Here is a 16,789-nt window from a genome sequence, read left to right on the forward strand (position 1 = left end):
TTCTTCACAGGAACTCTATGAAGTTAGTACTATAATTACCCCTAGGAGCTTCTGGGTGATGCAAATGGTTAACAAACTTGGCTGTTAACCACAAGTGCTTCAGAAAAAAGGCCTAGCAATCTACTACCAAAAAAGCCATTGACACTCCTATGGCGCACAGTCCTACTCTGACACACCTGGGGTTACCACGAGTTGGAATCAACTCGCTGGTAACTGGTTAATGATTATCCCATTTTTAAGGAGGAGAAAACGGATTTGATGTGCATGTAACAGTATGAACGGATCTTAAAAACATAATGCTTAGCTTAAAAAAAGTAAGAAACAGAATAAAAATACAGGGACCCCCTAACTCATCCAAAGACTTCACCAAAAGAGTAAAAACATTACCTACAGACTGGGAAAAAGCTATGACATTTCCCATCAGAGTCTGATCTCTAAAAGCCACATAATACTGCAAAAACTCAACAACAAAAAGACAAATAACCCAATTTAAAAATGGGCAAAGGATATGAACAGGCACTTCACCAAAGAAGACATTCAGGCAGCTAACAGATACATGAGGAAATGCTCACCAGATCATTAGCCATTAGAGACATGCAAATCAAAACGACAATGAGATACCATCTCACTCCAACAAAAAAAAAAAAGGCTGGTATTAATCCAAAAAACACAAAATAATAAATGTTGAAGAGGCTATGGAGAGACTGGAACACTTATACACTGCTGGTGGGAATGTAAAATGGTACAACCACTTTGGAAATCAATTTAGCACTTCCTTAAAAAGCTAGAAATAGAACTATCATACAACCCAGCAATCCCACTCCTTGAAATATATCCTAGAGAAATAAGAGCCTTTACATGAACAGATATATGCACACCCTTGTTCACTGCAGCACACTGTTGACAATAGCAAAAAGATGGAAGCAACCAAGGTGCCCATCAACAAATGAATGGATAAATAAATTATGGTATATTCACAAAATGGAATACTACGCATCGATAAAGAACAATGATGAATCCGTGAGACGTTTCATAACATGGAGGAATCTGGAAGGCATTATGCTGAGTGAAATTAGTTGCAAAAGAACGAACATTGTATGAGACCACTATTATAAGAACTCAAGAAATAGTTTAAACACAGAAGAAAATATTCTTTGATGGTTACAAGGGTGGGGAGGGAGGGTGGCACATTCACTAATTAGATAGTAGACAAGAACTATTTTAGGTGAGGGGAAAGACAATACACAATACAGGGGAGGTCAGCACAACTGGATTAAACCAAAAGCAAAGAAGCTTCCTGAGGAAATCAAATGCTTCAAAGGCCAGAGTAGCAGGGGTGAGGGTCTCGGGACAATGATTTCAGGGGACATCTAGGTCAATTGGCATAATAAAATCTATTAAGAAAACATTCTGCATCCCACTTCGGTGAGTGGCGTCTGGGGTCTTAAATGCTAGCAAGTAGCTGGAACAAAGGAGAATGGAGAACACTAAAGACACAAGGTAATTATGAGCCCAACAGACAGAAAGGGCCACAAAATTCAGAGACTACATCAGCCTGAGACCAGAAGAACTAGATGGTGCCTGACTACAACCAATGACTGCTCTAACAGGGAACATAACAGAGAATCCCTGATGGAGCAGGAGAGCAGTGGGATGCAGACCTGAAATTCTCGTAAAAAGACCAGGCTTAATGGTCTGACTGAGACTAGAGGAACCCCAGGGGTCATGGTCCCCAGACCTTCTTTTGGCCCAAGACTGGAACCATTCCCAAAGACAGGGATTGGACTGGACTATGGGATAGAAAATGATACTGGTGAGGAGCGAGCTTCTTGGCTCAAGTGGTCACATGAGACTATGTGGGCAGCTCCAGTCTGGCAGGGAGATGAGAAGGCAGAAGGGGACAGAAGAAGGCTGAATGGACACGGGGAATACAGGGTGGAGAGAAGAAGAGTGCTGTCTCGTTAGAGCGAGAGCAACTAGGAGTACATAGCAAGGTGTATACAAATTTTTGTATGAGGGACTGACTTGATTTGTAAGCTTTCACTTCAAGCACACTAAAAATTAAAAAAAAATTAAAACAGTACAACACAACATCATTTACAAAATTTAAATACCTGCATATGAAACAACACACATTTTATAAGAATTCACACACACAAAACATCGAACATGTTAGAATGGTTATCTATGGGGAGGAGAACAGGAGTGGAAAATGGGATAAAAGATAGATAAGCAGAGGGGCCTTGCACACAGCAACAAGACAGTGTGCCATGAACTGAGCCAGGGGATGCCTCAGCCCTCTGCAACCAAGGGCCAACTTAAAAGACAGCCCCGAAGCTTAGAACCAAAACTCAGTTGTTATTGAGTTGACTCTGACTCATGGTGATGCCACGCGTGTCAGACAGAGCAGAACTGTTCTCCATTGGGTTTTCAGTGGCTGATTTTTTGGAAGTAGATGGCCAGGTCTTTCTTCCAATGTGCCTTTGGTGGACTTGAACCTCCAATGTTAGCGGCTGAGTGTGTTAACTGTTTGCACCACTCAGGTGGAATTTTAAAGCAGGTGGTTATTAATAAATTGCTGCAGGTTTCAGAGCCAGAGATCTGGACTTGAGCCCAGGTATCCTTGCACCTGCCCCACTCTGTAGCATGCCTATAGTTAGACTGTGAACCTTCAGTTCTTGAAAAGACATCTGCTACATAGCTAAACCTGTTTAGGCTTCAGCATTTTTTTTAATTACACAGTTTAAATTTGTTCTTGAGAAAAGTGCATTAGGAATATTTCTTGTATGCCAAGACTAAGAGTGAACTCAGTCAGCTATTCACCTACTCATTCAACAAGTTCTCATTGAGTGCTTTTTATGTGCCAGGCACTGGGACAGGCAGAAAGGAGACAGAGACCAATGAGCCTGAACTCTGGCCTCAAGGAGCTCCTAGCTGTTAAACTATTCTCTAACCACAGTCAGCCCAAAAGATCCCTCCTGCTGGCCCTTTGCAGCCCACTGTTAGATCGCAGACACCCAACGCAAACCCACTGCCTTACCTGCAATGACTTTCTTAAGCACTGAAAATTTTTTCTTAAGCACAAACAACTTTTGCTGTAAGGGTGAACAACATTCATTTTCATTACTTGAAATATATTTTTCTTGTAGCTCATCTTTCAAAGTCGGTTGTCCAAGAAAGAACAACACATGTAACTACATCCTACTAAATGTAGCAAAATCTGCCTGCTTAGCTCATGCGGTAACTTCCCTTTCTGTGCTAAACCAAAACCAAACCCACTGCCCGACGAGTCGATTCCTCCTTAGACGTGACCCCACAGGGTTTCCAAGGTTGCAAATCTTTACAGAAGCAGACATCTTTCTCATGAGAAGCGGCTGGTGGGTTCGAACTACAGACATTTTGGTTAGCAGCTGAGCACTTCAACCACTGCACCACCACGGGTCCTTTCTGTGCTAAACCCAAAAAGACCAAACCATTGCGATCGAGTCAATTTCAACTTACAGTTACAGTATAGGACAGAGCAGAACTGCCTTATAGGGTTTCCAAGGAGTGGCTGGTGAATTAGAACTGCTGATCTTTTGGTTAGCAGCCTGTCTCTTAACCACTGTGCCACTTAGAACCGACCAGTTGCCACTGAGTCGATTCCGACTAATAGTGACCCTATAGGATGGAGTAGAACTACCCCATGGGGTTTCCAAGGAATGCCTGGTGGATTTGAACTGCTAACCTTTTGGTTAGCAGCTGTAGCTCTTAACCACTATGCAACCAGGGTTTTCCTGCACCACTTAAAAAAAAAGTGAATATTTCAGAAATGAAGAAAATAAAATGTTGGAACTGGGCTGGGGCGGGGGGTGGAGGAGGAATTTCTAGTGTGGCCCTGAGGAAGTCACAAATCCCCAGAAGTGGCAAGTTTCATTTAGGTTTAGGCTCCCTTGGTGTGGCCTGACTTACCTCAATCGTTTTACAAGTGTCTTCCAGCTGGCTGATCACTCCCTGGACTCGATCGTTGCTTCCCACAAGGACGGCAATGCCATCACTGAGTTCAGACTGATAAAGAGAAAAGAGAATGCAAGATTTTAGGGTTTTTCTGATTGTGCATTAATAGCAGCACTGTCCTCATGAATTCTTAATCTAGGGCCCAGGGAACTCCTAAGAGTAATAGGGAAGTCTGGAAGGCCTGTGAGCCTCCTGACATCACCTGCAGAATTTTTATGTATGTGCATAAATACATTGTATGGGAAGAGGTTTCATAGTTTTCATCAAATTCTCAATGGATACTGTGATCCTGCAAAAGACATTAAGAACACCAAATGACAGGCCACAGATACAGAATAGCCTATTCAAACCAAAGAATTGTAAGGAACCAGTAACCAGACTCATGGTGATCCCGTGTGTGTCAGAGAACTGTGCTCCATTGGGTTTTCAATGGCTGCGTTTTGGGGAGTAGTTTTGACCAGGGCTTTCTTCCAAGGTTCCTCTGGATAAACTTGAACTTCCAATGTTTTGGTTAGCAGTACATTAATCACTTGCACTGACTGCCCCATAGGGTTTCCAAGGCTGTAAATCTTTATGGAAGTTGACTGCCACATCTTTCTTCCATGGTGGATTTGAATTGCTGACCTTACAGTTAACAGCCAAGTGCTTTAATGACTGTACCACCAACGCTCCTTTAGCACTATCCAGGGATCCTAAAGAACTGTGAATATTGTTGATAAATTGAATGGAGTCTGATAAGTGACTTCAGAGACCCAAAATTAATTACTTGCCTAGTATATCTCAGGAACCATTTTATTTGCGAAATGTATGTAGTAAACACTCATCATTTGCTGACTTATTAAACATATACTATACCTATCAACTGAGATGTTTCAACAAACGCATACAGCACTGGAGGTGCTCACTCCTCTACGTCACGAAATTTCGAAGACAACTTCCTGGTCAACCGACTGGAAGAGGTCCATATTTGTGCCCATTCCAAAGAAAAGTAATCCAACAGAACGAGAAAATTATTGAACAATATTATTAATATCACACAAGTAAAAATTTCCTGAAGATCATTCAAAAGTGGTTGCAGCAGTACACTGACAAGGAACTGTCAGAAGTTCAAGCCAGATTCAGAAGAGGACGTGGAACCAGGGATACCATTGCTGATGTCAGATGGATCTTGGCTGAAAGAAGAGAATACCAGAAGGATGTTTATCTGTGATTTATTGACTACGCAAAGGCATTCCACGGTGCAGATCATAATAAATTATGGATAACATTATGAAGAATGGGAATTCCACAACACTTAATTGTGCTCATGAGAAACCTGTACATAGATCAAGAGGCAGTCATTCGAACAGGAGGATCCTGTGTGGTTCAAAACCAGGAAAGGTATGCGTCAGGGTTGTATCCTTTCAGCATACTTACTCACCTGTATGCTGAGCAAAGAAACCAAGAAGCTGGTTTATATGAAGAAGAATTCGGCATCAGGATTGGAGGAAGACTTATTAACAACCTGCGTTATACAGGTGACACAACCTTGTTTGTTGAAAGTTAAGGGGACTTGAAGCACTTACTGATGAAGATCAAAGACTACAGCCTTCCATATAGATTGCATCTCAACATAAAGAAAACAAAAATCCTCACAACTGGACAAATAAGCAACATCATGATAAACAGAGAAAAGATTGAAATCGTCAAGGAATTCATTTTACTTGGATCCACAATCAAGGACCATGGAAGCAGCAGTCAAGAAATCAGACAACATATCGTATTGGGCAAATCTGCTGCAAAGACTTCTTTAAAGTGTTGAAAAGAAAGGATGTCACTTTAAGGGCTAAGGTGCGCCTGTTCCAAGCCATATTTTTAATTGCCTCATATGCAACGTGAAAGCTGGACAATGAATAAAGAAAACTGAAGCAGAATTTACACCTTTGATTTATGGCATTGGCGAAGAATATTAAATATACCATGGACTGCCAGAAGAATGAACAAATCTGTCTTGGAAGAAGTACAGCCAGAATGTTCCTTAGAAGTGAGGATGGTGAGACTTCATCTCACGTACTTTGGACATGTTATCAGGAGGGACCAGTCCCTGGAGAAGGATATCATGCTTGGTAAAGTGGAGGGTCATTGAAAAAGAGGAAGATCCTCAAGGAAGTGGATTGACACAGTGGCTGCAACAATGGGCTCAAGTCCAGCAAAGATTGTGAGGATGGTGCAGGACCAGGCAGAGTTCCATTCTGTTGTACACAGGATCACTGTGAGTCAGAACTGACTTAATGGCACCTAAGAACAACAATATATATACATATGTTACGGGCTAAGGCTACAGTGTGTGTATACAATCACATACTAGCCTAGGTCATTAAAGCTCCTTGCCATTGAGTTGATTCTAACTTACGGTGATCCCACGTGTTACAGAGTAGAACTGTGCTCCATGGAGTCTTCTTGACTCTAATCTTAACAGAAAGAGATCTCTAGGCTTTTCTTCCGAGGTATCCCTGGGTGGGTTCAAACTGTCAGTCTTTAGGGTTCTAGGGGAGAAATTTCAACTTCGAAATTCCTCCCAATTTTTGACCTGAGAAGAGATTTCATTGTTCTTACCTGTTTCCAAGGCTGTCGATGCAGGGTGGAGAGCACTGAATGGTGACTTAGGAGACCCACATGGTTGGTACATCAGTGCCCTTAACTTCTCTATGATGTTGGTGAAGATATGTACTCAATTTGGACTCCAATTTTCTCACATTTAAAATAAGAAGACTGACCTATATCAGCACTTATAAAACATTTCAAAGCTGCAGAACCCTTTCTCCAAATGGAAACTAACGTGGAATCCCAGTAGGTAAAAGTGAAGCTGTTTCGGCTGAACAGGAGATGGAATGGGAGTCCCACCAGTTTGTCCTTCTCTTGCTCCCTCCAGCCTCTAACCCCAGCAGTCCCAAGTCACATCCATTAGTCTCCAGGGCTCTAAGGGAAGTACAGGTGGTTCCTGACCTAGATGCATTCGAGTTAATGATGAACATCCTTATCATTAGCAATATGTACTACATACAACGTTGCAGCACCTGATTTGCTGATGTTATTCTCAGATACCACCCGCAGATGTCCAATTTTATGATTTACTGTTCAAAACACTGCTGTATTTATAAAGTACTGATAATAAAAGGCAATAATGAAGAAAACTCTTTAAAAAATGAGATATTCGATTTATATCAGAACAAGTTTATGAACGGAACCCCATCATAAATTGGGAACTACCTGTAGTTGGAAAGCAGGCACCATTCGTTTCTAATATGTTATTCTTTGGAGAGGAAGAGGGGAGCGAATAAATCATAAGTGGATTGAAAAGTAAATAAATGTTACAGATATCTTGTTAAATCGTGTTTTTTGTTTTTAAGCTGTTAGTAGTTACTGGTTATAACTGGTGTTGCCCAAGAGTTGGTTTTCAATTCTACTCCAACTTTAATCCCCTCAATAAAACACTGACCAAATGTGGAATCTATGATTCTAAGTGAAAGAAGCTGAGATAGGGAGCTGCTCAAATTCTCAGTGCCTAGATGGCTACATGGTCTCTGAGGGATGCAGATGGTTTGTGCTCATTTATTAACCTAAAGTTTAGTGGTTCCAACCCACCCAGCAGCGCCACAGAAGAAAGGCCTATTTATGTAAAAATTACAGCCAAGAAAACCCTTTGGAGCAGTTCTACTCCGACATACATAGGGTCACGATGAGTCAGAACTGGTTTGATGGCAACTGGTTTTTGAGTGGCTGCCTCCTTTGATTGGACAATGAATGAGGAAGATGGAAGAAGAATCGATGCCTTTGAATTATGATGTTGGTGAAGAATACTGAATATTCCATGGACTACCAGAAGAATGAACAAATCTGTCTTGGAAGAAGTACAGCCAGAATGCTCCTGAGAAACAAGGACAGTGAGACTTAGTCTCACATACTTTGGACATGTTATCAGGAGGGACCAGTCCCTGGAGAAGGATGTTATGCTTGGTACAGCAGAGGGTCAGTGAAAAAGAGGAAAACCCTCAATGGGATGGATTGACACAATAGCTGCAACAACGGGCTCAAGCATAGCAACGATTGTGAGGATGACACAGGACGGGGCAATGTTTCATTCTGTTGTGCGCAGGGTGGCTCTAAGTTGGAACCGACTTGATGTCACCTGACAACATCTACTGAAGCATCTTTCCCCACTTTTATTTGCATCAAATGGTTAAGTTCCTACCTGCTCATGCATGAAACCAGATTGGCAGGGTAGCGATGAGCTGGGGGGAGATTTGGCCAGAATGAGGGGCCTGGGGCCAGGGCTATGGGGTGAGAGACATGGGCCATATTCAGGGGGGACCTTTCAGCAATGACACAGGTGACATGAGGTGAGGCACAAGGCAAATCTTTTAGAGTTGTTCTTTAACTAAGTGCTGTTCACTCATTGTAATTTTCCCCCACTAAGAGTTGGGGAGAAAAGAACTTGAGAGGGACAATGAGAACTTTTCACTGATGAAGAAAAATATTCTGTGACTAAAGTAAAAAGTTATCCTTTGTTTATCTATAGTCTGAACTTTGAATAATGCTTTAGCAGCTTGAGCTTGGGCCAGGTCCCATTAACACTGCTCATTTTCAGCAACTTCCAAATGTACAAAAACAGTGACCATCCCCTTTGCACCCCTTCCCGCTCCTCCGTATCCTTCCCCACCACCCTCCAGGGAAGCTAGCCTGTGGCCAGGCGTGCAGCAACCATGCAGCATCCCTCCCAGCTGAACCCTGCAGACTCGCCAGCCTCAGGGCCCTGTGACCGGGTGGGCTTGTGCTTCTCTTTCCACTTTAGGGAGCCAATCCACAGATACTCGGCAGAGGCTGTGGAGGAGGGGTGGGCGACAGCTCTATTACCTTCTGCCTCTGGAACACGTGAGTGAGGGGAGCCACCTGGCAATCTTTGTGTGCCCCAAAGACCTTGCACAGGGAGCAGGTGGGCACCTCGCAGTTCAGACAGTAGATGTTGATACGCTCTTCCTCGTGCTCCTCACACATGGGCTGGTCGGACTTCTTCTCTGGTCTGGGAAGAGGCAGGCAGATGAGTGTTCATCAGTTCGCATTGGGGCAGGTGTTTCCCAGCTGCCCCTGCACCCCTAGCCACCCTGTTCCAGAAGGCACCCAGGGTTCCACTTATGTGCTCAGAGCCCCCACAAATTCAGCTTCCCTAGTAGCAGTGAGGTGGCAAATCTTGATCGACCAGCTTGGAGTGGGAGTGGGCACAGGAGACCCTGATTTGTAGGGCTTGCCAGTGTCCATGGTGTAAGCGCTCCCACCATGGTCAACTTCAAGCTACCTAAGATGTAACAACCAGCTTGTGAAATTCCTGAAAATTAAACACTCGGCTTCCAGCCATTAGGAGCCAGCTCCAGCTCCAGCTCCAGCTCCAGCACTGTCTCCACAGCTCACCAGTTTCTCCAAGAGACACTTTCCTATGATGGATAAAGAAGGGAAAGTTGCCAGTAAACTACTCCTGCCCTCCAGTCTCTGGCCTCATTAAAATGAGTGAGGGTGGTGTATACCAGTGTTCATTGTAGCACTGTTCACAATAGCCAAAAGGCAGAAACAACCTAAACGTCCATCATCAGACGCATGGATAAACCAAATATGGTACACAATACAATGGAACATTACTCTACCATAAAGAAAAATGAAGCCTGCTTGCTTCAACATGGATAAACCTTGAAAACACTGTGCTAATTGAAATAAATTAGTCACAAAGGGACAAATACTTTATGATCCCACTTATATGAAATAGACAAATATATAGAGACCAAAGCTTATTTGTGGTTACCAGGAAAGGGGGAGCCATTGCTTAGGGGATACTGAGTTTCTGTTAACGGTGGCGAGACAATTTAGAAAAGGATAGCAGTAATGGTTGTACGACATGATGAATGTTATCAGTGACACTGAATTATACGTGTAAAAATTATTGAATTGGCAAATGTTTTGTTATATATATTTTACCATAATCTTTTAAAAAGGCCAACATTAAAAAAAGAAAAGGAAAAAAAAGGAGTGAGGGTGAGGGTAAGCTACCCCCAAAGCCCAGTGCCCTCTAGGGGGAGTTAAAATCATCTCTGATTATTAATCTTGGCTCATTGGAAGTAGCTGTGAATAAGAGGGAAAGTGTCAGCGTGTGCTTTATAAACTCATTTGGGTCTCCTCCTGCCATTAGCCCATAAAATTATATGTAAAAGATTCCAGAGGACTTGGCTGTGGTTAAGAGTGCAGCAGTATGTGCTCAGAAATGTGAATAATTTTACCGAATACTTCAGGCAATAAGAAAAATGTAAAACACTGTTCTAGGACATGGTGGAATCCTGGAAGACTGGACCTCACAGGGCATTCCCACATCTGCCTTCCCAACAGATCAACACCAACTGGAGCTTGGTCACAGCTGCGCAGGTGGTGATTGAATACTGGGTTTGTCATGCTAGTGAGGATGATGACCAAGCAAGGAAGCATATAAAAGTATGAGAGATGGAGTGATTAGTCATTGCTACTCAGGGATAGCCTGTTAGCTCCATAATCGCCTCGAGCTGGTGAATGGTGAGTAGCACTTTAGTAGGATACAGTATGTTCACCTAATGATCAGTGTGCTTGGGTGTTAAGTTCAAGGTCAAAATTAGGCTTACTTCCCGGACCGAGCTGAAGCAAAGTGTAGAACAAAATTCTAACTCACAAAAAAACAGCAGACTTACTGGCCTGACAGAGACTGGAGAAACCATGAGACTACGGCTCCTGGACAACTTTTAACTCAGTACTGAAGTCACTCCTGAGATTCACCCTTCAGCCATAGATTAGACAGACCCATGAAACAAAATGAGACTAAATGGGCACACCAGCCCAGAGGCAAGGACGAGAAGGCAGGAGCGGACAGGAAAACTGGTAATGGGGAACTCAAAGTCAAGCAGGGGAGAGTGTTGACATGTCATGGGGTTGGCAACCAATGTCACAAAACAATATGTGTATTAATTGTTTAATGAGAAATTAATTTGCTCTGTAAATCTTCATCTAAGTTATAATAAACACACACACACAAATTCTGCTTACTTGTGCTTTGGGCTCCTTCTGTAGAGCACGGTGGGAGGTGTGAGTGTAGCCTATTTACACAAAGCTCTGGAATTTTAAGATATCTTATCTCAAGATGGAAGCAGGTAATATTTTTCAGGAGTATTTGAAAAAGCCAAAGCCAAAAGCTTTCTGCATATTCCCAAACACTTGATTATTTAGAACTAGACTTTTTAGTTAACTACATCCATTTTTAAAAAACTGCAGGCTACAGATTGTTATGAGCCATGAAATCAGTTTAGGAGGTCATGACCAGCATTGTTAAAAATCAAAATAAAATATGATGGCAAATACTGTGAATTATATTACATGTAGTAAGGATAAGTATTGGTATATGAAACTTTCACATATATATGCATATATAATAAATAACACAATGTAATGTAATATAATACAGTATTTTTTCAGGTATATATATCCATCCATTTATATAAATGGTTACTGGATCACAATGTAAAACGTATTTCCTACAGTAAGCCATGAACAAGCATGTTTGAAAACCACTGATCTTGATGTGTGGTATCATGTAACTATAGCCGCAGAACTCAGAGAAAGGCAGAAGATATGCTGATTTACCTCCAGAAGTCTCTAGAAAGAAGTTAACTGTTTGAAATTGGGCTAACCTAGGTCTGGTAAGGAAAATACATGGCTTCCAGCTTTAAGATTTCTGAATCTGATTTTTTGGAAAGGGATGGCTGCCTGGTTTTCAGCAATATGTTTTCTATGAAGTCTACGATTGTCTGACTTGATTTCTGCCATATGCTTGAAATCCAACTGAGAAAAGTAAAGTCCACAACCGAGAAATGGATCCTTCCTCCCCAGCCCCCAGGGTGCTCCCTCCACTAGACCGTGCACTTTACAAGGGCAGGGGCTGGGGTCTATCTTTTGTTGGATCCACAGCGTCCAGAGCAGTGCCTCGCATAAAGTGGGTGCTCGGTAAATGTTTGTTGAATCAATGAGTGAGAAAATGAATGGGAATTTGCCAGATTAATAGACAAGTATTCCCTGTGCTCTTACCTAGAGCTATCCACCTACAGAAGGCATGGGAAACGGAGGGAAGCTCAGGGCCACCTGGGAGTCATGAGTGGCAAAGGCAGAGACCAGACGACATCAAATACTGCATTTATAAATGGCAAAGCTCCTCGGGGGTTCTCTAGAGGTTAGGATTATCCCGTGGCCAAAAGCTTCTCTGTTTTTAAAACCTTTCCTCCTGTGTATCTCCACCGCGTGATAAATAGGAGTCAAGCACGTGTCTGGAGCTCATCTACCGGAAGTGGCACAAGAAATGCTACTGAGGCTTGTCTTCCCTAGGCATGTCCTAAGGACGACCTGCGTCCCATGTGCCACATCCTAGGTGTTGATCTGATGTAAACAGCAGTGACCAGAGACAATGCTATTAAGGTCAGGTGTATGCAACATACACAAACACTGAAAATGTGGGAAATGGCCATAAGACCCCATTTTTACTGTGTGTTTGTGATGCAGCTGATTTTTGTTCATTCTGCAACCAATGTACACTGAGAACTAATTCTCAGCCCCATTGTCAGGTTTTCCTATTTAGATGGCAACATAGGCCCAAAGGCACCCCCACAAATAAATGAGAAATAGCGGAAAAACAGCTACAAGAATTAAAAGTGGTTGACTGGTGAGTGAGACTTGGGGGTGAAGAGGGAGTGAGGTAGGGATGGCACCTCTCATTAGAAGTCTTGTAGTACATTTGAATATGTGAAATTATGTATAGGAAGTATTTTGATTAAAACATTACACTTAATAGGGTAATAATAATCACAACCTCCCAAGATTGTTGTGAGAATAAGAATTACTCATGATTCAAGTAAAGCAACCTGAATAATGTACTGAATAGTCAGCAAATATTAGTTTCCTTATAATATTTTTATTAGATTTCATTATTATTATGTTTATTATTAATACTAGCAACATTAGTGCCTTTTCCACACCGCTACCCTCAAGTACACACACAAAGTGTAGAAGTTCAGCCCCATGAAGAATTCTAGACACCAAGGCCAAGTTTTGTCCAAACCTACAATCTCTAACCTTTCTGTGGGAGGTCAGAGTTGATCAACCCCTCACAGTGTTTTCCAGGGCCAGGTGCAGTCTGTTATTGACAACCTTCTCCTCTCGCCCCGCCCCCGATGGCTACAGCCAGAACTGGGCCCATCTCACTCTGTATGCCCCAGGTTATTCCAGGGATGCCTAATGCGCCCTGCAGGCTCAGGGTTCTGGTCTGGTAAGGCTGTCAGTCCCTAGGGAAGAGCCCAGTTTATGCCCAGACATGTGCCCGAGCCCTCTGGGCAACTTGTGGTTTTGCTACTAAGTAAAAATGTCCCAAAAGCAAATCTCAAGTTCAAGAGCACAAGAATGTGATAATCACAAAAACACCACTAGTCTACTCAGCTCTGAGTTTCATTGATAGAAATTTAGTTCATTGCTTTTATGCAATTTGGGTACTGTTTTTGACAGATAAACCACGCAGACTCTACAGTTAAGGTAAGGATGTGTCTTATAGTGTTTTTTTACTAATGCTACAAGTTTTAACATCTCCTCTTCTCCGAATTGTCTAATGATTACTGCTATTATTTCACAAGTTTCAAGCTCCCACTGTGGCAAGAAGCAAAACAGAATATTATTGCAATAAATAGAACATGTAAGAATATTTGTAGTGCTGCTAAATCTCCTGGCACCTAGGAAGCACCTCTTCTGTGATGGCACTGTACTAGGCACTGAAACAGTTGCTACATAAACTCCCTTAATAATTGGTTGGTGATTAGTTGGTTGGTTAATTTTCTTAAGAGGCAGTGTGTGTATTTGCAATTTTAAATAATGAAATACAATGAGATCAGATCTGTGAAACAACAACTTTCCTTCTCCAGAGACTTTGGAAGCAAGGGAAACAGCTGGCTCTTTGTCTCTGAAACATGTCATCAGCAATTATACTTCTTCCCAAACCCATCTATATCTTGGTACTACCTAATTTAGTTTTGAATCTTAAGCAGGAACTAATAGTCATAATAATTACAATAATTATATGTTAGATTTATAGAACTGCTTTTCTTCTAAGAGCGTATGGTTCTTACAGCCCAGCAGATGTTCTATAAATACATGTCCCCTAATAAGAATCACTACAAGGTCATTTCTCGATGGTCTCAATATTGCCATCAAGCTTTGTGGACTGGACTGACCTAAATGTACAGTTGAAAAAGGCTTCTCACACCATGCCTTCCAGGAATAAGGCAATGTGGTTCAATGAATAAGAAGCCTTTTTTTTTTTTTTAATGGATGGATGTATCTACTCGTATCAATCAATCAACAGGTAAATGCCAAATATATGCAGTAAATACAATTTGGAGAATAGGAAACAACTTGAATCCCATCTTTTTCTTTTTCATCCACGTCTCTAAACTTGATATCCTGAAGGGTCAGGACTATTTCTTGCTTTGCAACTTCCCATGGAGCCAATATGATTACTAACTAGGTTTGAGGATTTTGTTTTTATTGTTATCATCCAGTCAATTTAATGGTAAGACTGTCTGAAAGAGAAACTGGACTATTTTGGAAGCTGCCAGCGCTATTTCATTTTCTACAAAGTTTTGTACTAGAATTTTCCTGCTATTTAGAATCTGGAGCTATTGAAGACCTTAAGCTTACCCAAAAAGCTTAGGGGGCAGCATTATGCCTCTTTCAGTATCACCACCTGGAATGGATTAGTGTTAATGAGTCACTTCATTCTCAAACTGATACAGAAGCTCTAGCACCAGCTCCTGTCTCCCTTCCCTCTCACCTCCCTTGGGAAGGACTGACTGGGGAAAATATTTTCCTACAGAACAATTCGTCCGTGACTGGTAAACAAGCACTCAGTGTAGCAACCCATTAAAACAAACAAGCAGATAAGCAAAAACAAGTGTCAAATGGGTCGGACACATCACCGAGTGTTACCTGGTAGACTCCTGCTTGTAGATGTCTATGATGTTTTCTACCAGCAGGTTCCTCTGAAGTCCATACACCCCATGTCTGTCCAAAACCACCTCATGTCTACAAGACGGACAACGGAACCGGCCCCCCGATGCGACAGTGGTGCCTCCTCTTGTGGGCAGGTACGGGTTAGAGGCCTGTTCTTGCCAAACAGGAAAAGAGGAGTTGAGTAACGCTGCAGGTAGCTTTCCTGAGACTTTTTCTCACTCACTGTTACTACAAACAACCTCAACTTCTCCTTTAAACTTGGCCATAAAATAATCCTTCAGGGCCTTATCAGCAGGTGGTCCTAAAACACAAGGCCAACATTTATTCACAGTCAATGGCAATGTAACATTTTTCATCCAGGACGCTCTTCCATCCAAGGTTTTCATAACTAAACATGCCAGCCAGACATCCCAACATTCATGTCTTGGGCAGTAATTCATTTACCATTTTGAACCAGACTTCATGGTTTGACATAAAACTAGATTTGGGAGGATGGAGGAGGCTGAAGGCAAAGCACAAAGCAAATCATTTTAAAAAATTGGTTTTTCTTGAACATGAATTGCAACCTTTTCAAGCTTTCTAAAGGAATTCATCTCAATGTTAAGCACTTGATTCAGAGAGGAGGGAGTCTCTCCCACTCCCCAAACTCCAAACAAACCTACCTGGAAAATATCACTGGCACATTTCCTGCACAGGTTATGCTGACACGGGAGAATGACCACGGGCTTCGTGAACATCTCTAAGCAGATGGGACAGATGAGTTGCTTCTCCAAGTTATCCATGGTCTGCTGCTCTTTGGAGAAAGACTTGTAATTCAGAGAAGTACTCATCTCCTGGCCGTCGGTGTGCACTGCAGGAAAGGGTGCTCCGGACAGGCTTCGGTAAGGGTTTCCTTGAAATAATTCCAAGGATTGTGTGATCAAGTGTTCTTTGCGTCTCTTTCGGTGGCGGACATTGTTTCAGGCCTTGCTTCAGACTGGGTGCCTGAGCTGTTTTTAGCAGCCAGGGGTCACGTGATGGTGACTGACTTGTCCATATAAGCCAGTGACAGGAAGATGGATTCTGACAGGTGACGGAGAACAGGAGTCAACATTCCTGCCCTAGGGAGTGAAGAGAGCGGGTGGGAAGGAGGATTTCAAACCTCATTTAGACAGGGGTTGTGAGGAGGAGGTCTGAGCTGACAGTTGTCAACAACAAATGCAAATATGCATGCCCAGTAACTGAGCCATGGCCTCGGTGAGCACTCAATAAGAACTTGTTGACGGGTTTCTCCAGGAAGGGCAGACGGCAGCCCAAAAGTCTACTGTATCATGAGCGCCATCTCTGTCTTGAGTGTTTAGGAAGAGGGTCACCAAAAGTAACACAATAACACCTTTTCGCAGAAAGCAAAACAAGTCTTGAAAATCATTACGCTGGCTTCACAAGAGTAATCATTTAAAAATTAGGATTTGCTTAATGTTAAATATTTCATCATTGCTAGGATTGTGGTCTGGGAAAAATTCCAATTTAAACGCTGATTTTGAATTTCTTCACTATAAAGGTATCCACACACACACACAAAAAATTAACAACTGATGATATAATTATAAAAAAAAAGTTGTAGAGAAAAACTCTAGTATGTTCTTTTCTTTTCTACATTTCTCTCCCTCTTCTCTAACCCTCTAATCATCCTGTACCCCATCACCACAACCCCTACACACACCCA

General features: G+C 42.2%; 1 protein-coding gene across 2 annotated transcripts in view; it reads right to left on the bottom strand.

The window, feature by feature from the left end:
- Positions 1-16,511, bottom strand: part of TRIM55 (tripartite motif containing 55) — a 55,385-nt gene extending 38,874 nt beyond the window's left edge. For both annotated transcript variants that reach the window (XM_049854105.1, XM_049854104.1), the window contains exons 1-4: positions 15,747-16,511; positions 15,061-15,233; positions 8,890-9,055; positions 3,952-4,047 (exon numbers count right to left, since the gene is read on the bottom strand). In XM_049854105.1, coding sequence (XP_049710062.1) covers positions 3,952-4,047; positions 8,890-9,055; positions 15,061-15,233; positions 15,747-15,914 — 603 coding nt within the window. In that variant the 5' untranslated portion in view covers positions 15,915-16,511. The remainder of the gene's footprint in view (positions 1-3,951; positions 4,048-8,889; positions 9,056-15,060; positions 15,234-15,746) is intronic.
- Between the last annotated feature and the right edge of the window lie 278 nt (positions 16,512-16,789).

Source organism: Elephas maximus, chromosome 15 (genome assembly GCF_024166365.1).
Source record: "Elephas maximus indicus isolate mEleMax1 chromosome 15, mEleMax1 primary haplotype, whole genome shotgun sequence".
NCBI classification, from domain to species: domain Eukaryota; kingdom Metazoa; phylum Chordata; class Mammalia; order Proboscidea; family Elephantidae; genus Elephas; species Elephas maximus.